Source organism: Vulpes vulpes, chromosome 14, assembly GCF_048418805.1.
Source record: "Vulpes vulpes isolate BD-2025 chromosome 14, VulVul3, whole genome shotgun sequence".
In the NCBI taxonomy this organism is placed as follows: domain Eukaryota; kingdom Metazoa; phylum Chordata; class Mammalia; order Carnivora; family Canidae; genus Vulpes; species Vulpes vulpes.
This window is the reverse complement of record NC_132793.1, coordinates 120,380,174-120,402,919: the sequence shown is the minus strand read 5'-3', so window position 1 is coordinate 120,402,919 and position 22,746 is coordinate 120,380,174. Positions and strand designations below refer to the sequence as shown.

The following is a 22,746-nucleotide window of genomic DNA, read 5'->3' as shown; positions in this document are numbered from 1 at the left end:
GTCCAGGGCTCTGTCCACTGCAAGCTGCCTCTACATACAATACAGTGAGAAGAAGTCTAAAGCACCACACTGATTCCCCATTTGTATTTAGTATTATGTTTTCAGATTTATCCCTGAGGAGAGACTACGTAGTCCTCTACTAAAAGAATTTAGAATCAGGCAACTCAAAATCTATTGATAGGGAAAAAGTTTCATGATATATTATTGAGAAAAGTAGTGGGGAGTGCAGTTGTAGGCTGTAGTTTGCATATTGAAAAAAGAATGTGCGTGTACAGGATAATTACACATATGCATTCATACGTGTAGGCAGGTGAATGTAATGTAATAGTTTTGGAAAAACGTGTGAGATACTTAATACACTGGTTGCCTCTGGGAAAATGGCCTGGAACCATAGAGGGTAGGTGGAAGACGGAGACATATTTTTCACTCTTGTACTCTTCATTTTTTAAAAAAGATATTTATTTATTTGTTTGAGAAAGAGAGAGATTGAGAGAGTGTGTGAGCAGGGAAGGAGCAGAGGGAGAGGGGCGAGCACTCTGTACTGAGCATGCGGTCTGACGCTGGGCTTGATCTCACGACCCTGAGGTCATGACCTGAGCTGAAATCAAAAGTCAGACTCACCTGACTGGGCCCCCCAGGGGTCCCACTCTTGTACTCTTTGGATTTTACTATAGGCATATATTAACTATTTAAAAAAGTAAATATAAACACATTAAAGGTGATATGTGAGGGGCTCTTGGGTGGCTCATTTGTCAAGCTGCTGCCTTTGGCTCAGGTCATGATCCCAAGGGTCCTGGGGTCAGCCCAGCTTCGGTCTCTGTTCAGCAGGGAGTCAGCATCTCTCTCTGCTCCTCCCCCACTCATGCTCTCGCTCTGTCTCTCTCTCTCTCTCTCTCTCAAATAAATAAATAAATAATAAATAAATAAATAAATAAAATCTTTAAAAGAGAAATACATATGATATTTGAGCTCAAATAAGGGAGAAAACCAATGCTTCCCGGGTTTCTGGAAGGTCTCCTAGAGACGTGGCGTTTGAGCTGGGCTCTGAGTCAGTTAGAACTTCACCAGGAAAAGTCAGAGCAGGAAAAGACCGTATTTCAGGAGATGACAGCACGATGCTTAAGGGTATCAAGGCAGGGAAGGCAGGGCGAGCTTGGGGGAGGCTACATGGTCTAGAGAAATTGTCAGCAACAGCCAGGGGACATGGGGACAGTGAAGAGGAGAAAGGTAACGAGACAGGTGACCGGGTGGATGTAATTTTATATTTAACAGGGAGTAAATTGGCCCCAGTGTTCCTTTTCCACCTCACCTCCCACCTTGCTTCAGCCACAAAAGCCAGCTCTAGGTTTCAAACGCACAGGCCTTTCCCACGTGCGTCCCTGGGCCCCGGCCACTTCCTCTGTGTGATTGCGGCCTTCCAGTCCCATTTTCTTTGCCTCCTCCAGGACCATTTCAAATGTCACCTCTCTCCAATCCCTCTACCCCCACCACCCAGAGGCTGTCAGAGCTCTGTCCTCACTGTTCTCTTGGCATTTTGAATTTACCTTTATTATAGCGCTTGTCCATTTAAATTTTAATTTTTCTGTGGGGTGAAGCTGAGCATGAGGTCATTTGTATGCAGAATGTTGCTTCTTTCCTCTCTAATTTAGATTTCATTCTCTAAGGTCCCAGCTTTACGGGACCTTATTATGATGAAGCATAGTCATAGCATGCTGCCTTCGCGTGGCTATCACATTACCTCTCTCCGGGAAGTCATTTCTCCTCTAGAGAACAAGGGGAAAAAAAAGTGAGGGTCAGAGACATTATTAACTAAGAAAAAAGTGGGGTTTTTTTTGGTTTTGTTTTGTTTTAGACCTCTAGGCCTCGTCTAAACTATATTAACATTTTCTTTATTATCTTTGTCCCCAATAGGCTTTTTTAAAATAGCCTTCTATTAAAGGCAGATGTCCTGTGACTTTTTTTTTCAGACTTCTGTGAATTTGAAACTTTAATTTGGAATGTTAATAGAACATTATCTATGCATAAGCGATAAATTAAGCAGTTAAAAAAGAATTTTGCTCTGGAGTATCCTGACAAGTTTCAGGTCATGATAGGCTTGTTTCTCCCAGTGTCTGTAAGTCCTAGATCAGAACTTGAGCATCTAGGGAGATATTTCATCCTATCATTATGTATTATGTCTGCAATAGGAGCCATATGAAAGTACATACATCTATATTCCAAAAGGGGGTTTAAAAAACTTAGGAAAAGCTGTACAAACTTGTGTTCTTGGGTTATACCTCTTTGTTCCTCTTGCCTTTAGACAATTGAAGGAAGATTTGTGTAAGAGGAGCTGAGAATTCATGGTGAGCCAAGATTTGCTCACTGTTACACAGATACCTTGTCTCTGCCTGGGCCAATGACCTTCTGAGCCTTCTGAGCATTCTGGGCATTCAGGGGCACCAGAACAAGCTTGTACATTTATTTTTCTGCATAAGGGGAACCCTTTACCAAATTGTCCAACTGCTTATTTTTTTCAGTTACTAATATATCATGGGCATCCTTCTCGGGCAATTCATATAGGCTGACCTAATTCTTTTCACGCTATATTGGATTGTGCTACATGGATCTGACAAAATGAATTTAACTACTGCCTTTTCATAGACTGTTAAGTTATTCCCGGTTCTTTTCTTGCTGTTATGAATAATTCAGCAATGCAAATTCTTACACATGTGCCTTGACCACATGTATAGGTACAGTGGGATAATGCATTTAAAGAATTGGAATTGCCAGGTTAAAAAGTATGTGCATTTAAATTTTTGATAACTAGTGGCAGGACATACCAAAGGTAGAGTGGTTGAAGGGGTCTACCCCGGTCCAGGTAATAAGGGGGTGCATCGTCTTTAGGGAATTTAGAAACAGCAATAAAAGCAATGTAAGTCTGATTTTTATTATCACGATGTGCTGGCAGTGATAAAGTCAGAGTAAGTTCTTAGTATGTGTAGAGATTTGATTAGAGTTCACTTCAGAGGCAGACTGTAATTCTCCTCCTTATGGCATTATGTATAAAGAATGATCACACAATGATTATAGAGCCTATGAAACAGCACTTGATTTACTTCAGTTGTGCCATTCTGTGTGACCTCGTGGAGTTTTGTGTTTAAATTGAAAGCAGTGCAGCAGAGCACAAACTGCAAAGTATAATATTTTTTGACAAACAAATGCAAGTTTTAGTTTATACAGGAAACATTTTACTGCATTTGAATAATTTAAAAATTGAAATATGTTTTTCTTTGAATTTTTACATGTTTCAAAGGTAAAGAATGGATCAAGAAAATAATCATTGTTCCTAACTCTTACACATTACTACTGAAACTAATCTTGTCATGTAGACGAGGGAGGTTAAAAAGTGCTCAGCTCCAGGTGTCACATACACTAAGTACGCGCTGGATTCTGCTAAGTTGCCCTCTACAAAGATGTCACTCTTTGGCAGGTTTCCCAATGGTGAGAGTGCTTGCTCAAGGGAAAAAACTTCCAAATTTTAGAGATCAAGAATGTAGTAAGAAAGAAGTCACTTACCAGCTGCAAATTGTCTTTCCAGCCATTCCTCCTTCTCTCCTGCCTTCATTTTAGGATTGTGTCTTAGTCTGTTTAGGCTGCTCTAACAAAAGACCACAGTATTTTATTTCTCACAGTTTGTGGAGGCTGGAGAGTGTAAGATCCTGGTGGTAGCAGGTTTGATGTCTGGTGAGGCCCTGTTTCCTAGTTCATAGACGGTACCTCCTCACTGTGTCCTCACGTGGTGGAAGGGGTGAGGGAGCTCTTTGGGGTCTCTTTTATAAGGGAATTAATCCCATTCATGAGGGCCCTGTGCTCATGACCTATCACCCCCAAACCATTGCCCTGGGGGTTAGATTTCAATACATGAATTTTAGGGGGGCACAAATATTTAGACCACAGCTGATTGCTTTATTTCATCAAAGTTGCAAAGGTAAATAGGCTCCCCCGAAATGAGAGGCAGTGGGAGGTAGACACAGTATTGTGAATGGGCTCAGAGTCCAGATTGCTGGGTTCCAACCCCTATGGCCCTCATTAGTAGCTTGTCATCTTGGGAAATTTATTTTTCTGTGCCTTGGTTTCCCCAGCTGTAAAATGTGACAAAAATGGTACTGACCATATAGTATCGTGTAAAGATTGATGGGCTCATTTTTATAAAGCACATCAAACAGTGTCTGGCTGTTGGTAAGTACCATAATGAGTGTTTATTGGTATCCTTCTCTATACCCCACAAAGCACTGGAGATAGATTTATTTTAATTGCCTTAAAAAGCCTACGAGCTATGCATCATTATCCACCTTTTGTTCTGGTTATGTGATTGGCCCAAGGTTATATTGCTATCAGCAATAAGGATGAGAATTTGAGACCCTGACTCCTCAATCTCACCTCTTTGCAAACAATCAAAAATTGGCAATTTCTTCTATTGAACCTGAAACTAAATCACCTCACTTTGTTCTGTGCTGTTGGTTAAATATCCAGAACAAAATACCCTGACTTCTTTTATAGTCTGAGCATTTGTAAGGTAAGGGCTTATCCTAATTCTAGAGAATGTCAAAAATCTTAGTGATGGCCCCTAACGAGAGATCATCTATCTTGAAGGAAGTTAATGAGAAAGGGAACATCTGTTTGAAAAGTATTTTTATATTAAAACTGGGAGCTATCTTTTGAGTAAAAGGCCACCAGTTAGGAACATCTATCTATGAGCTATCTATATGCATCTACATTTAAAATATTAAGGAAATTAAGTATGGCATGTAAAATGTAGACATCATACATATTTGAAAACCTCCCGGGTGGATGGAAAGAGTGCTGACTCAGCTGATCCCATTTCTGGGCCTCTAGTCAGCCTCCAGTCGCTCAACCACTGTTCTGGGCCTTGGCTTCCTCATAGGGGAAATGAGTGGGTTGAACTAGATGACCTTTCAGGGCATCAAATTGTGCTAAATTTCTTTACCTATCAGGGTACAAGCTATATTTTGTTTAGTGGTTGCTCAATGGCGGGGGAGTACCAGGAATTTGGGGGAATTCCCCGAATACATGGGCAAAAAATATATTTTTAAAAGTTTGCAACATATTTATTTAACATAAAAGGATTAATATCTTAATCTAAAGAGATTTTAGGAAATCATGAAGAAATAATGCTAGAGAAGTTGATAAAACAGATGATGTACAGAAGAAAGAATAACTGGTCACTAAACAGATGAGAGAATTTTAATTTTTACTAGTCATAAGTGAAATGCAAATGAAAACAAATCAAATTGGCAAATGCTATACCCAGAGATAGTTGGTAGTGTGATATAAAGTGAATACTCTCATACACTGCTTATGGAGTATAAATTGGTTTAGTTTTACATCTCTTTTGTTCTAGTAATTACACTCGTATCTATTTACCCTAAAGAAATAATTGTATGTTTATACAGATTTATTTTTAGAATATTCACCCACTGTTATTACAGTAAACAACAGAAACAATGTAAATGTCCAACAATTGATTAAATAAATAATGTTACGTTCATGTAATGAAACATTATGTAGTCATTAAAACTGTGTTTGAAGAATCTTGATGATACAGGACACATTTATAATGTAGATATTAAGTAAAAAAAGAAGATACCAAATTACATATGAAGTATGATATTAGTTTCAGAAAAAAAATGCACTGAAAAAAAGAAACAGGAAAAGGTACACTAATATCTTACAGCTTTTGGTTCTAGGTGGCAGTTGTTTTTCTCCTTTAGGTCTTTTAGATCACTCAGTATTTTGAAATGTTCTAGAATGTGTGTGTACTACTTTTATCATCTGAAAAAAAGGATATATAAAAATGATCCAGAGAAAATGAGAAGAGAAATTGGCTAGCATAAGGAGGCCACCTCCAGTCTGATTGGATCAGCAAAGAAAAAGGGAACTGCTTGGGGCACCAGGGTGTTTCAGTCATTGAGTGTCCAACTCTTGATTTCAACTCAGGTCATGATCTTGGGGTGGTGGGACTCAGCCCTGCGTAGGCTCCCAGCTCAGTGAGAGTCTGCTTCCCCTCTCCCTCTGCCGCTTCCCCAACTTGTGTGCATCTCTCTTTCTCTCTCTAAAATAAATAAATAAGTCTTAAAAAAAAAAAAAAAGGGAACTGCTGTTTGCCACCCATGGCTTGGGTATATGTGTTGAGTGATGATGGTGGTAGTGCTGGCATTGGGGGGCTAGGGAAACCCTGGAATATGATGGTTTTCTTCATCATAGATGGTGCTTTAGAGCTGGAAGCTGGACTTGGTGGAGGTCTACGCAGACATCAGGCAGATACTATATTTTCACAGTAAATAAACATCATCAGGTAGAGAGCTACTTTAGGTCAGAGAGGAAAACATAAAACCCTAAAGCAGAAACTTCCCGTTGCAGACAAAAAAGACCCCCAGGGCAGAATTTCTCCTTCACTCTCAGTTACTTTGATTTGGGTATGGTTTTGTGTGGGTAATACATTTTCACTCTTGAGTTTCTTTCTCTCTTTCTTTCTTTCTTTCTTTCTTTCTTTCTTTCTTTCTTTCTCTCAAGTTATTTTCATTATGACTTCTTTGTTCTTTTGCAAAAAGCTAATGCTGCAGAATTGGGGCAGAGAGGGCTAAGAGAAGTCAATGAGTGTAATTATACCTGGTAGGAAGTTAAGTGTTCAGATAATCTCAAAGTAACTTCAAGAGTATCCTTTGACTACAGTATTTTCTAGAAGTTTCCCTTACTTTCCGGAGATTAATGATGATGTCTTGTTGAGATGCAGGTAGGACTTGTACTTGAAGCTCATGTTTCTTTCTTTTTTTTACGATGTGGCTGGGAATCCTAACCCAGAGCCATGGCTTTTCCTGCTCCAGATCCATCCTGATGGGAGATAGACTCCAAGCCTTTATGCATCTACTCTTATTTTACTTGTTATTTGATACACCAGCATTCTTTCAAATACTTGAAAAAGTCATGGTAGTATGAACTATACTTACTTGTTGGTAATACTTTTTTGCACCTTCTGTATAATTAAGATGAGAATAAAACTACAGCTTGCACAAAGTGCTGTAGAAAACAAAAGGTCCCACCTTTTAAAACTTTTATCATAAAAAATTTTGAAAGTACATAAAAGTAGAGAGAACAGACTAATATACCCCCATGTAACTGTCATTCAACAGTTCTTGACATCTTCCCACTTTTATTTTCTCCATCATCCTTATTTCTTCTTGTTGTTGTCTTTTCTGGAATAATCTAAAATCCCAGGCAACACATTCAATTCACTTGTCAGATAGGACTTTAAAAATGTGTGACCACAATATGATTATCGCCTAAGAAAATTAGCAATACTTCCTTAATGTCATCTAATACCCACGCCATATTCAAACTCCTTTGAATATCTAAAAAACTGAAAAAAGGACTTAAAAAGCTCTATGAGCAAGAAGAGAGATGAACTTGAGACCTGTGTGGGAGGAGGCCGAGTTACTCAGTTTTGCTTGTCTTCTCTCCAAAAAGGAGCCAGAAGCCAGAGAGAATGCTTCTAGGAATTTTAAACAATTTTAGCTGTCTAGATCTAGAAAAGTTCTGTCTTTGGACACTGTTGGGGACTCATAGAAATTCTCTATAGCTTAAAGGGAACTCAGATTAGCCTTTCTTTCCCTTCCAAGCCAAATTTAAAAAACAAAACAACATACATAGGGGCCTCTGGGTGGCTCAGTCGGTTGAGCATGTGATTTTTTTTTAACACTATTTTTTTTTTAATTGGAGTTCGATTTGCCAACATATAGCATAACACCCAGTGCTCATCCCATCAAGTGCCCCCCTCAGTGCCCATCACCCAGTCTCCCCATCCTCCTGCCCACCTCCCTTTCCACTACCCCTTGTTCGTTTCCCAGAGCATGTGATTTTGACTCAGGTCATGATCTCAGGGTTGTGAGATCAAGCCCCACGTTAGGCTCCGTGCTCAGTGGGGGTCTGCTTGAGATTCCTTCTTCCTTTTCCTCTGCCCCTCTACCTCCTCAGGTTTTCCTCTCTCAATAAATAAATCTTTAAAACAACAACAACAGCACATACAAAGCACTTCAAAACACAGGTATACTGTAGAAATATTTTGAAATGCACATAAATAAGGAGAAGAAAATGAGAATCGCCTCCAATGCAAGGACGGTAGACAATCCACTTTCCCATTGGTATATAGTGCTCTGGGCTTTTTCATACCTGTGCAATCATACTGTACATACCATTTTCCAACCTGCTTTTACCCCTGCACATGTATTCTTACAACTAGTTCTCTTTTAACTTAAATAGTACCTATTTAGCTTAGGGAGATTTTGCCCTGGTCAGTTAACATACTTGTCACTGCTATTTTAAAGGGTATTGCTTGGGCTGCCTGGTGGCTCAGCGGTTTAGTGCTGCCTTCAGCCCAGGGCCTGATCCTGGAGACCCGGGATCGAGTCCCGCATCAGGTTCCCTGCATAGAGCCTGCTTCTCCTTCTGTGTCTTTGCCTCTCTCTCTCTCTCTTTCTCTCTCTCTGTGTCTCTCATGAATAATAATTTTAGGTCTCTAGACCTAAAAAAGTTCTGTCTTTGGACACTGTTGAGGACTCATAGAAATTCTCTATAGCCTGAAGGGAACTCAGATTAGCCTTTCTTTCCCTTCCAAGCCAAATTTAAAAACAAAACAACACACACAGGGGCTTCTGGGTGGCTCAGTTGGTTGAGCATGTGATTTTTTTTTAACATTGTAAATAAGTTTTTTTTTTTTTTAAAAGGGTATTGCTCAGAGGAATAAACTAATTTTTCCAAGAACCACCTGTTCTTACGTAATTTTCTCCCCATTATAAACAAAGCAGACAAGAACACTGTGTGTAAAGTCGATGGAAGAATAAGAACTATCTTTCTGCCACCACTTCTTCCCTTCCCACTCATTCACATTGTGATGTGGCCACAGGCCCCTTGGCTCTCTGGGAATCTCTCTGGGAATCTCTCTGGCTCATCAGCAGGCACCCCAACCTGAAATACAAAATTCTTCCTGGTCTCCCAGACTGGTCTTTCCTTCAGCGTTTCCTGTTTGCCAGTGGCTTCCTCCCGCCCCCCTCCCCCCACCCCCAGCCCCCAGGCCTGGGCCTCAGAATCTTCTCCCTGAAGGCCTGGGTGTTAGTTCTGCTGCAGGGATGTTGCTGGGCTCCTCTCCTACACTCTAGCCCTACAGCGTGCACTCTAGAGAAAGCCCTCCTCATTCCCAGCTCCGTATTACAGGAGCCCCCAAATGTGCCCCTCTGATCTCTGCCCCGAGGAACCCCTCCTCACATCCTCAGGAACGGGCTTCTGGAGCCCTGCTTGGTCTCTCATCCTGGGAGCCCCGCTGAGCTGCTGGCCGGCCTCCTTCGGCCTCCTTCCGTGTCCCTGAGTTTTATTCTCTCACTGGTCCTCTTTCTCTTTCTCTTTCTCTTTCATCTCTGCGCATCTCAACTCAATTGTTTTAAGGGTCATGTTCTAATACCCTGGTCTGTACAAAGCCTTTCTTGATTCCTGCCCGTGGCAAGTGGCACTTTTTTCCTTTGTTAGCGTTTTGTTTGTTCCTTCTTCAGACACTCTTGCGGTTTATGGCTGGTATTGCCTTTAGACTCTAAATTTCCTGAGGGCAGGGACTGTGTCTCATTTAACTTGGAATCTGCTGCATGGTAGGGCACGATGCCCGATACATAATAGGCGCTCAGAAAGTCTAATGAATAGGTACTTGTTTAAGTTAAAAGAGAAGGGGTTGGCAAGACTATATGTGCAAAAGGCCTTGGGGATTTTAGTTGGCTGCAGAGCTCGAAGTATATACTGTTGATGCTGATAGGCCTGAAGCAATTTTGGATTGTATGAAAATGAATGCAGATTCATTTCCCATCATTCCCTCTGCTGCCTCTTCTCTCTCCCTAGCTAGCAACCCACAGTCCAGCCTCCCGGAACTACTCTTCACTTCCCCAAACCAAACTTGTACTTTCATGCTGCTGGACCTTTGCACATGCTTCCCTCCCTTTCCATGCCCTTTATTCTTCTTTGTTTGTCAAAATCTTATTCATCCTACACCTCCAATGTCACTTTTTGAATGTAGGGTTTCCTGATTACCATTCCTTTCTCCCGCCTCCAGAGAATTAATTACTTCCTCTTCCAGGTTTTATAGTACTGGTTTATGTCAACATCATCAAGCAGTTACTATTTGAGCATGTCTATTTTGCTCCAGGCACTTTTTCAGACTCATGACATTTACCAGTTTCTAATAATTTTACATCAACCCTTCTAGGGGAATAATAATAACGGGAGATATACTTCTGTAAGACTCACTCTGTGGCATGTACCATTTTATGTACTTCACATTCACTAACCCATTTAATTCCATACAACAACCTTTGTAAGGGAGATGTTGTCGACATATAGTTGCTTATTTACAGTTGAAGAAACTAAGACTTAGAGGGGTTAAGTGCCTTTCATAGATCACATAGCCAGTACCTAGTGGAGCTGGGTGGCAGTATGATTCTGGAATCCATATCTTAATCATTATGCTGTATTGCCTCTACCGACAAAGGAACTGAAGCTCAGAGAGGTTAAGTAATTTGCTCAAGACCACCCAGTAAGTGTCAGAGGTTGGAGCCAAGCCCAAGCTTGTCTGACCCCAGAGTCCATGCTTTCTTTTCTTACTCTGAACTGCGTCTCTTTGTAGCAGGGTTGTCAAACTTTTTCTGTAAAGGACCAAATGGTAAACATTTTAGGTTTGGTGAGTCATAATGTCTCTGTTGTGAGATTGTATTGGAGCAAGAAAGCAGCTATAGATAATACTAAATGAAAGGCCATGACTGTGTTCCAATAAAATATTATTAATGGACACTGGAATTTGATTTTCATATAATTTTCACATGTCATGAAATAATCTTTTGACTTTTTTCAATCATTAAAAAAATATAAAAACCTTTTTTGATTCATGGGCCATACAAAAAACACATGGTGAGTTTGGCCTGTGGGCAAGCAGTAGTTTGATAATTTTGTTTTACAGCAACATTACATCATAGAATGGTTAGATATCATGTATTGGCCTTTGCTTTCTCTTTCCTTGAACAGTTCAGCTTGGCCCTCAAACATGCGTGCCCAACTGAGAAAATGTAAGTCCTTTGGAAATGAAATTCATGTTCTTCAGGAAGAAGTTCAGAGATCATGTGACCATCTATGAGCATGCCCTGAGCAGACTGCACCCCTAACTCCAAGCAGTTTTTCAGAATGTGCCTTCCATTACTTTGGGGAAAGCTGTAGTAGCTACCTTTTCCCAGCCACCTTAGTTCTGAGATGAGGTTTTGGTGTTCCTTAATGGTGCTCTGGGCAGCTGGCTGGCTGGCCAGCCAGCCTTGTTCATTACCTGGATCAATAATCTTGTGCTCCCCAGAGTGGAAGGGACCAGTCTGGGCAGGGTGGCTGAAACAGAGGAGAGGAAGGGTGCCCTGCTTCCTGCTTGGCCTGTGGGTCAGAGGAGCAGGGCTCTTGGCTCAGAGGTTTCAAGGCTCAGAGCACTGAGATAATGGGAAGTTTCAGTGCTTGGTGATGCTTCATTTTAACTTAATTATGATAGGATGAAATAGAGTTTAGAATTAGGAATGTAAATATTGCTTAGACACCTGACTTTGGAGAACATATATTAAAAGTTGCAAACCAGCATCTCGCAAGCAAAGTTTCAGAACAAAACCCGTTTGAAACAGAGATCATCTTTGTATAAAAATAAACTGAGGGGTAACTCAGGGTTACCCTGGGTGATGGATATTAAGGAGGGCACTTGATGTAATGAGCACTGAGTATTACACACAACTGATAAATCACTAAATTCTACCCTTGAAACTAATAATACAGTATATATCAACTAAATTGAATTTTAATAGAAAATAAAAAGAAATTAACTGAGGGGCACCTAGCTGGTTCAGTCATTGGAGCATGTGATTCTTTGATCTCCGAGGGGCGGAGCGGGGGTGCATTTGAACCCCACATTGGGTATAGAGATTACTTAAAAATAAAATCTTAAAAAAAAATTTCCCTCATTGATTCTGAAGGGGAATTCAATCATTATTTGTAGCTATTAGAAACATGCTAAGGGGAATTATTAAAGTAGGGTTGAAAATTAGTGAAACGAACTCATGTAAGATGAAACTCAAGATAAATTACTACTTGAAAAGTTGGCTGCAAAGGCAGTGATCTCACTTTTAAAAATACTTTTTTTCCGAAGTTTGATCCACATACAGAGAAGTGAACACGTCGTAGGTCTGCATCTGGGTGAATTTTCACAAACTGAACACACTTGTGCAACTAGCTTCCCGATCAAAGAACAGCACACTTCTTGTAACATACCAAGAACTGGTTTGTTTGTAGGAGAAGAATAGGGATCTGGTTGGAAGAGGTGGCTAAAGAAAGTATCTTGAAACTGGGTTTGCATTGGAAGCATAGTTGTATTTGAGATGCTCGGGCTCGGGCTGGTGGGGACTGCAGGCTGAGGGTGACACATGGAGCTGCCACAGTTTTGGGTGGGACTCTCATGAGGGTTCACTCTGCCTCTGCCATTTGCTTGCCGTATGATGGTAGGCAAGATTCTCAACCTCCCCGAAGTGTCTACAGTTCTGAAACAGTAATCTCTATGCAGACAGCAACTCTTTTGTTCACTAGTACTCTCTGAGGGCTTGTTATGGTGCCTGCCACACAGGAAGCCCTAAACAAATGTTTTTAAAAATGAATAAAACAACTAATGAATAATACAAAGTACTTGGTACAGTCCCTGGAAGATACTGAATAATGTAAATGAAAGTTACAAAACAACCATTGACCCAGTAATAACATATTTCTGAATATATCCCCCAAGAAATCATCCCACGCAAAAGTAACTTGCATCTATGTATATGTGCATAGATATATTTTATATGTAAAATAGCACGGTTGCTAATTATGGTGCAATGCTGGGGAAGTGACTCAGAGACCCCGCTGACCAGGGAGTATGGCTGGGCAATTATGAACTGTTGAAGCGATGGGAAGCTATCTAGCTAAAACCTGGCAAATGTGTAGACTATGTTGAAAATCAACATTTAAAAGAAAATCTGAGAAAATGTTGAGAAGACATCTATGTGTATATTTATTAGAGAATGAAACGGAGTAAGAATTTGGAGTAATAACATTTAGAGACGATTACACTTTTTTTTCTATTAAGTTGCTTCAGAGTTTTTGGACTGGCCCACTCACCCCCACGCGCCCAGCCAAGGGAAAGGAAATGAAGCACCCAACCCTGTTGCCAGGTGGGGAGCTCTCTGTGGGCTCAGCCATCTGGAGCAAGGCCTGCTCTTGCTGTGATGTCCTTGCTAGACTGTAGGGGGGTCACTGATGGAAGTTCTGGCGGGAGAGGAATCGCCGAAGAGCATGATGCTTTCTTAATCATCTAAGTGTGTTCAATTTGTGGTCGAATCAATTTCCTTAATGAATGAATTGGCTGCCACTAGTGCAGGTCCTTTGCCCAAAGCTCTTTTGAGGAGGATGACTTCTAGATGTATTCCCTGTAATTGAGAGGCCACCCTTGGTTCATATTTTTCAAAAAAGGTAGCTTGAGGATTCCATCAGCATTTCAACATAAGCTGCCTCAATCAAAGGCCAGATAACCCAGAACTTGCAATAATAAGTTAATAATGGTCATAATTTCCCCTTAGTTTTATATTGTGCTCTACGGTTCTGAAGAGGCTGTGTGTGTCTCCCAATAAATGAAAGGGTATTTCTGAATGTACAGTTGTGTAAAAATCCAAGCACAAATTGTTGCTGTGTTATTATCATTTCCACCTGATTTTTATCAGCCCCCTGCAAAGAAGGGAAGGCAGTTCTTATTCCAGTTTTGCAGAGGAGGGATAAGCACAAGATGGCCAACTACTTTATCAGGTTGCAATGACGGTCACATGAGGGGTCTGCGAGGACATATTATGACAACACAGAGAGGACTTCTGATCTAGCAGTGGGTCAGGTCGTCAGAGAACATTTTCCAGAAAGGTGTGGGAGTTGGGGGGATGAGTGAGGGCAAATAGAGAAGAACAGAATATGTCCAAAGAAGGATCACTAGGAAGAACGGGTGTCTGTTAGTTGGGACAAGAATCAAGGCCAGAGTGAATCCGAGATTTCCTGCTGGATAACCCTCAGCTTTCCAGGAGATGACGTGGATTAGGGCACCTTGTCCCTATGCCCTCCCTCTCGTCTGCCTTTGTCCTTTTGAGGCGGTAGACAGAAGCTCCCTCCTTTCATGGTTGGTTGCCTTTGGGAAATGAAGCCTAGTCCCCACGTTCCCTCCTGTGTGAACCATCCGGGACCCTTGAAGGGGTTCCTTTCTGTGAAAATGATGAAAAAGAAGAGAAAGGGAGACAGAAATCAAGTCACTGTGACCTGAAAGCTTCTAAGATTGAAGGTTCGTTTGGTTCCAGTGTGACTTAAGTCTTCCCAGGGTCACTTGGTGGCATCACTCATGATGCTGTTTGAATTCACTCTCAGTAACTCTTCTGCGTGAAGAGAGAGAATTGGGGCACCCCTGCCGGTTAGCCACTTGTGTAGCACCACTGAAAAACCGCACCTATTTTTCACCTCCAGGCCCTTGTAGGGAGAATTTCTCATTTTAGAGGAAATTCCACTGAAAGCACGTCCACTCCCCTTCCATGCTGATGGTGGGATCCACAGAGGCTCTTTTGCAGGACACACCAGCTGGAGATGATCTGTCATGTTTATATAGGGTTGTGCTCCAACCTGGATGGAGGCCCTCCCCTTCCCTCTCCCAGCTCCATATTTAGCCATCTGCTCAAGGCCACATGTGTCACCAAGGTTTATCGTCTGCCTTTACTGCTACAGAACGATACAGAGGTTAATGTTCTTGTATCCACTGAGGCAGGTCATGAAGCTTTCTCCTTTGGCCTCAGCTTTAATGGAACCACAGAGAAAGCTAATCTTGTCTAACTGATTTACAGTTTGGGAAACTGAGGCTCTGAGGGCTGATTTGATGTGCCTCTGGCTGGCTGGGAATGAAAGGCACTGACTCTTGGAAACTTGGTAGGTGGCAAAGCTCACATGGGAATTTCTTTGTTCACATCATATTTTTGTTTTCATGTGGCAAGAAATCCCCCTTTTCTTGGTCATCATGACTTGCTATAAGATATACAGGGCAGTCTTTGGCAGAGAAACCTCTATCGTGCTACTTCTAATTCCCCACTTATAATTAATCATTGTTTAGCACTGTATTTAGTAATTATTATTTGACAATGATATTAACAATAGGGACTATTTGCTGTATGTTTGCTATGTGTTGACTATGTACATACAGTATGTTATATTATGCACTATGCTAGGGATTTTTATACTTAATGCTCTCAGGAACCAGGTGATGTGGATATTATTACATCGATTTATAGAGGAGGAAATGGAGAGTTAGGGAGGTTAAGAAACTCTGCTAAAACTCTGTTGCATAGGTGGTTGGTTGGGAGCCAGGATTCAATTCCAGATCCATCCAACTTTAAAGCTGGTGTTCTTAACAATTTTGCCTCATTGACTTCTTATTGCAGGTACTTACTCCGGAAATTTGGCTTTTAGTCCATCAATCTATTAGAAAGATTTTATTTAATAACCAAAAGCCTGACACATGAATATTTTTTCCTAGTTCCAGTCCTGCTCCATTGGCATTAAAATAAAACTAAAAAATGTCTTAAAAGGTCTTGGTTTTGGACCATGTAATGGGGGGGGGGAGGTCACAAACGCATATATTTAAGTCATCTGTTGGTCTAAACAGCTAAAGTCTGAGACCTGACAAAGCCCCCCAAGGAGATCATGCTCAAAGGTCTGGTGACAAAGAGGTAGGTATCCAGGACCATGATGCATGCGAGTGACCCATTGTGAGTCTTTAGATAGAGTCTAGCTGAACAGTTGACATTCCAGCCCCTGTGCCATGGACATTCAATATTTGGCATTTTATTTTTTTTACTTTTATTTTTTTTAGAGAGAGAGCACACACAAATGTGAGATTGGTGGGTGGAGGGGCAGAGGGAGAGGGAGAAAGAAAGAATCTCAGGCTCCCCAGTGAGCAGGGAGTCCCACATGGGGCTTGATCTCAGGACCCTGAGACCACGACCTGAACCCAAACCAAGAGTCTGATGCTTAACTCATTGAGCCTCCCAGGTCCCCCAATATTTGGCATTTTAAATAAATAGTAGTGGGAATACATAACATGATGGTTCCCTATTGGCCCCATGTGCCAGGTTCTGTGCTAAGACAGACTCTCCACATGCTGAATATTTACAATAATTGCATAAAGAGGTACTTTTCTAATTCTCATTTTTATGAAGAAACCATGGCTCTAAGAGACTAGGTAACGTGGTCAAAGTCACCAGCTCATGTACCGTTAAAAAATGAATATGTGAAAATCATGCAAATTATGTATTTGATTAACTCATTTGCAAAGACTATTATGTCTAATTAAACAAACAGAGACTATAGGTTAATAAGAATAAAGACTTCTTGGAAGGGAATGGCAAGATTTAGAAGAGTGATTTTTTAAAAATTATGTTTTGAGGGGTGCCTGGATGGCTCAAGTCAGTTAAGTGGCAAGCTCTTGGTTTCAGCTCAGGTCATGATCTCAGGGTCCTGAGATTGAGCCCCACACAGGACTCTCTGTTCACTGGGGAGTCTGCTTGAGGATTCTCTCTCTTCCTCTCCCTCTGCCCCTTCCTCCCTTCTCTAAAATAAATAAATAAATATTTTTAAAAATTATGTTTTGAGGCAAACCTATACATTGCTTTACATGTGACAGGTCAGAAATACTGCCAGTGGGGGAGGTCATAAGCCCAGATTGTATTAATAACCTTTACTCTGAATTTTGGTCTAAAAGACCTTTCCTTTGTCTAAGGCTGGGCTGGCCTGCTATGATATCCCTCTGCAGACAGGACACTGTCTCCAAGGCTGAGCTCATCGTCTGGAGCTCTCACACCTGTGGTGAATGAGAATGTATTTGACCCTTCCACAAAATTCAGATGCTGTCATATTTATGCAGCCCAGTTTAAATGACCCGCGCTGAATGGGGTTGCTTTTTTTTTTGGGGGGGGGGTTGCTTTTAAGCAAGGTATTTTGTATCACCAGGGCCTAGCAGAGTTCCTTATACGTAGGTGGCTGTTTCGAAATGTTGGGAAAAAAGAACTAATTCAATCCACACAACATCTCTGAGAAGGGGTTCCTCAGTTTATCACATTCTTGCAGATGTGTATACTGAGCTCGGAGATGAAGTCATGTGCTTCAGTTTACGTATTCATATCGGTTATGGAGCTCGATGTCAGATACAGACAGTGCCAAGGACAGTGTCACTTCTATTGCCTCTGTAGCCAATTTTTGGCAAAACCTCAAGAGAAAAACCACAGCAAATTTTTAGAGTTCTGGTGATTTCTTTTCTTTTTCTTTTCTCTGACCTCAGCACGAATTCCCACATAAACCAAGGACTGGCTGATTAATCAATAAATGAAGGGAAGTGCTTCTTTTGTCACTCATTACACTTCTCTTTCTTTCAGTTCCCAAAGTGGCTGGGATCCATTAGAAACTGAAGCTACCGTCTGCAGCCTTCCCCACTTGGGGCAGAAGCCGGTAGAGAGAGCTGTTCCTGTTCGAGACGGTGCTGTTGGAAAGTGAGCATTCACACATCAGGTTGCTATTGAGGTTTTTTTCATGTTGATATCAGAGCAGTTGCTGGTGTTTTTATCACTAAGCTGATTTAGAGATAAAACCAGCTTCTGCTTCTTGACTGGGTGGAGTTGTGGGCGTCTGTGATGGGGGAATGTGGACAGTGGGTTGGCTACACGGAGGTGAGCCATGTGTTTAATCAGCGTGTCAATGAGGAAGCCCCCGTCTTTAAAAAGGGAAAGGGGAGCCCTGGGTGGCTCAGTTAGCTGAGCATCTGACTCTTAATTTCGGCTCAGGTCATGATCTCAGGGTCGTGGGATCGAACCCTGAGTCAGGCTCTGCGCTGAGCATGGTTCCTATTTGGGATTCACTCTCTTTCTCTGCTTCGCCTTAGCCCCCACTTGCATGAGCGAGCACAATCGCTCTCTCAAAAAAAAAAAAAAAAAAAAAAAAAAGGAAAGAAAGTCTCAATTTTCTCTCTTTCTGTTGCAGTTGAAGACCAGCCTTGGGAGGTTTTCAATGTAGCTCGTGCTCACCTTCAGATGGACGGAAAGAGTTGCTGTCTGAAGTCCTGAGAACACCACCCCGTCTGGGTTTCATCCCCTGTGTTGAATGGCATTTGCTTCAGCAGCCCACTGAGGGCTCTTTTACTTGGGATTCTGAACTTATAACTGGGAATCCAGGCTGGGAAGATGCTGAGTTCCATCAAGTGTGTGTTGGTGGGAGATTCTGCTGTGGGGAAAACCTCTCTGCTGGTGCGCTTCACTTCAGAAACCTTTCCTGAGGCCTACAAGCCCACGGTGTATGAGAACACAGGTGTAGATGTCTTCATGGATGGCATCCAGATCAGCCTGGGCCTCTGGGACACAGCTGGTAATGATGCCTTCAGAAGCATCCGCCCCCTGTCCTACCAGCAGGCCGACGTGGTGCTGATGTGCTACTCTGTGGCCAACCATAATTCTTTCCTCAACCTGAAGAATAAGTGGATTGCTGAAATCAGGAGCAACTTGCCCTGCACCCCAGTGCTGGTGGTGGCTACCCAGACTGACCAGCGGGAGGTGGGGCCCCACAGGGCCTCCTGCATCAATGCCATAGAAGGAAAAAAACTGGCCCAGGAAGTGAGAGCAAAGGGCTATCTGGAGTGCTCAGCCCTCAGCAACCGGGGGGTTCAGCAGGTGTTTGAGTGTGCCGTCCGAACTGCCGTCAACCAAGCCAGGAGACGCAACAGAAGGAGGTTTTTCTCCATCAACGAGTGCAAGATTTTCTAACCTCCCAGAGACTTCGCCCACGCTCGTTTACTCCCTGCAAAGACGAATAGGGACAGAGAGAGCAGGCGAGCCAGCAGGGACTCATGCTCTTCCTAGGTACGTCCTGCACAGCACCTCCCTTAGGATACAGTTGGTGATGAGACTTGGCTGCTGGCTGTTTTCATGAAATACACTCTACAAATGAGCCGTTTGCCCAGTCCGATTAGAAGGTTCTGTAATGAAGATTTCCGTCTTTGATTAAAAAAGCAAAATAGTCACTGTAATTTTGTTTTTTGTTTTTTGTGTTAGTCACTGTAATTTTGGATGATGAAGTGAGGTTTTCAAAGCAGTCCATATTTAAAGACACATTTTATTTAAGTAATAACAAAATGTATAGCTCTTGTATAGAGTTAGTTTTTACTTTTGGAAAGTCTTTCCCTACATGCTCCCAAACACAAACTACTGGTTGAATGAAATAGTCCTCTGGCTCATAGTGTTTTCCCCTGAACTAGTGATTTCGTTGAGACCACCTGCCTTCTAGATATTACTAGGTCATCAAATTTTAAAATGACCATAGCTTGATCCTTGCAATTAATTTTCCATCCACCTGTTATTCAGAGTTGTATGTACAACACAGTTCAATAACATAAGATTCTTTAATGCTCCCTAATTAAAAATTAAAATTTTAAACAGCCGGCACTAGATTTCCCTGTAATTATATTTTTAAAGGCATTTCTTATTTATGAAACTATCTTTTACCCAAAGACGTCCAAGTGTGCACTAAGCATTCCTCCTTCATTCACCAAAATAGACGGAAGGAAAACCTTCCAGGTAGGGAATCAGACTGCTCCAATGGAACAGAAGTGAGGAAGTCTCACTTTCATTTCAGGAACTGGTGCACTTTGCCTGCTTCTTCCAACACCATGGCTCCTAGCTGGTTGTAGGTCTTCTGAAGAAGAGCAGGCTCCAATTTCTATATGACAGTAATTTAGCAAATTTGCTATTTGAGTGCTAAACTGAGCTGGCATGGCAACATGATTTATTAATGTTAGGATCCAATCCAAGTAATTGAGAAGATGTCTACCTACATATGTGTAAGGGGGAAAAAGATAGGGACTTACAATTTTCATTATTTCATGAATATGAAACACCTGAGTGAAAAAAAACCCCACAAATTCCAAGCATAGGAAACAAGCAAACTGTATAGCAATTGTTCAGATAATGAAAAGTTATCAGAAGAAATATTGAATACAGAAGGACATACCTCCTCCCCCCCAACCCCGTTCTATCCAATAGCTTAAAAGCAACAGTATTGCTCAGCTGTTAAAATTGAGAGAGAGGACTATGTAACTGGAGGGAGAAATTGTCAAGGTGGCCGCCCAGGTATATCATTTGCTCACCTAATTGAATAAAACTTAGACCTACTCTGAACCACATTTGTTGAAGTACATCATTGTTTTAGCACAACATGGCCATTGTATACAGATTGTAAGAGAGTTGGCATGAATGACTGTGAATAACTTATGTTAGCATAATTAACCCGATTTTTTAGTTTCCTGATATGCTCAGTCCTTTATGCTATAATCAGTGTAAAAATCAGATTTTTTGCTCATCCCCAGATTCCTTTCTCCTTCTCCTCTTCTCTCATTCACATCCAGGAAAAGGCCTGGTACCTGGATCTTACTCTCTGGGGGCTGGTGTTCCCTTAATTCCCTGGGACTGACATATCTGCCATCACCCAGACGTCTCCAGCCCTCTGGTCCGGTGGCTTGTCCTCACCTCTATGTCACCCGTGTGCCTGGCTTAAGAGCACCTGCATCCAACTCTCTTCACTGCACGTCCAGAGGGCTGGGGGGCTTGAAAGCTAACAGGCAAGAGAGGTGAAGACAGATCATCTGTTCTGATTTCCCTGTTGATCTTGATCCTCTCCTCCAACATAATGAACAGTCTTAAATCATTCATGTAGGTTCTCCTTCAGGGCCGGTCTTTAGGGTGGAGGGGTATTTAACATGTTAGCAGGAATGAATTTCTACTTACTAAAATTGGCTATCTGTAGGCTTTTCGTTCGTTTTTGTTGAAGGAAGGTGGAAGAGGGGGTTGTCTGAAAATGGGAGGGCCCCAGGACCTGATTCTAAGTTGAGGGAAGAGGAAGGAGGTGATTCCACAGTGGAAGGGGAGGAAGACAGGAAAGCCAGAGAGGGCTCAGTCAAATGGCTTTGCCTTCACCTGGGCAGACACACATGTACGTGCTCTGCCTGTTGGCTGGAACCAAGCTTCAAGACTCCCTCTGGGTGTCCTCACAGGTGAGACTAGGAATCCATGTAGAAGTCCTCCTCAGGGACCTGGCTGAAGTTTAGGCCAACTGGTGTCTGTCTCACTTGCTGGACTGTGGGTTCTCAAAGGCAGAGGCACCTCCTATGCATCTTAGTGTCCCCAGGGCCAGGCCCATGGAAGGAACCATAGCTAAACAAAGTAGTGTTGGATTGACTTGGAAAGAGAGCTAGGATTTGGGCTGCTATGCTGCGAGGTGGCTATGAGGAGGAAGCAGGCGCTTGCCAGCCTAGCGAGGTGGGAAGTGAAGTCATCATGTTCGAGTCCACACGGTGTATGTTCTACATGAGTGTGTATATATTTTGTCTGCCTAGATTCAGGCATATGTTTCTAGCACGTCAAAACTCACTGTACCATGTTGTAGACTATTATGTGTGGATTCTTAACTGTTCCAAATGGCAACATTAAATATGCTCATTTACATTAAAGACTTGATTTGAGTGCTTGAGTAATTCATCCTATTCAGTGTTACTTTATATTGACTGCCTAAATGGGGCAGCAGATGGGCACCTGGGTGGCTCAGTAGGTTGAGCATCTGACTCTTGATTTTGACTTAGGTCATGATCTTGGGGTCATGAGATCGAGCCCAGCACTGGGGAGCTTGTCTAAGATTCTCTTTCAGTCCTCTCTGTGGCCTCCTCCCCCGCCCCCCACTGCCACCCTCTCACGCTCTCTCTCTCTCTCTCTAAAGATAAATAAATGGGGCAGTAGAATCGAGTGTGATGAAATTAGGCTGAGCAATAAGAAAGCCAAAATCATCCTAATGGTTCAAGTTCATTGAGTGCTTCAGGTGTGCCAGGCATTATCTAAGCACTTGAGTGTGCATAATCTTATCAGATGGTGTATAGGTGGCCACACTAATAAATACCATCTTACACGAGGAAACTGAGGCTCGGCATGTTGATGTGACAAATCTAAGGCCAGAGAGCAGATGAGTGACAGCACCAGGGGCCTTGAGCAGATCTGTATGACTACAAAGCTCTGCTCAAAACTGCTATGCCCCATTTCCTCCCAGAACAGCCCAATTGTATGTATGGCTTTGCCACATCCGATCTCATGCAGCCTTGTAGACCCCACCCCCGCCAGTCAGGTGGCTTATATCTTAAAAATATTTTTTAATAAAATATTCCAATCTGATCTCTGTCCTCCCTTTTCATTTTTCTTTCTGGTAATGAAAACAGGATCCTCCTTATTAACAGAGCATCATCATTTGCAAAAAGCCCCTGCTCTAACCCTTGGCTTATAAGTACAATTTCATAGGTTGATTGTTTGTGAAATGGCAGAGATGAAATATATTATATGATGCTATAAAAGGTTGGAAACGATTCTCTTTTTCTTATTTCACTTTTCCATCTCTCAGGTTTCACATATTTCCTCTGAATGAGGGAGTGACAGGGGAGAGAAGAGCCTGGTTCTTTCCTTTTAAGGCTTTGGTAGTGAGGAAGGGCATTTATTGAGTATGCGATCTGGA

General features: G+C 42.1%; 1 protein-coding gene across 6 annotated transcripts in view; it reads left to right on the top strand.

Moving 5' to 3' along the window:
- The window catches only part of RHOH (ras homolog family member H), a 49,161-nt gene extending 27,458 nt beyond the window's left edge, over positions 1 to 21,703 (top strand). For 3 of the 6 annotated variants that reach the window (XM_025997988.2, XM_072737853.1, XM_072737854.1), the window contains exons 2-3: positions 17,589 to 17,702; positions 18,190 to 21,703. In XM_025997988.2, coding sequence (XP_025853773.1) covers positions 18,390 to 18,965 — 576 coding nt within the window. In that variant the 5' untranslated portion in view covers positions 17,589 to 17,702; positions 18,190 to 18,389 and the 3' untranslated portion in view covers positions 18,966 to 21,703. Of the gene's footprint in view, positions 1 to 17,588; positions 17,722 to 18,189 lie in introns of all 6 variants that reach the window. The other 3 variants (XM_025997982.2, XM_072737852.1, XM_072737855.1) reach the window with 1 other exon arrangement.
- The last annotated feature ends 1,043 nt before the right edge of the window (positions 21,704 to 22,746 follow it).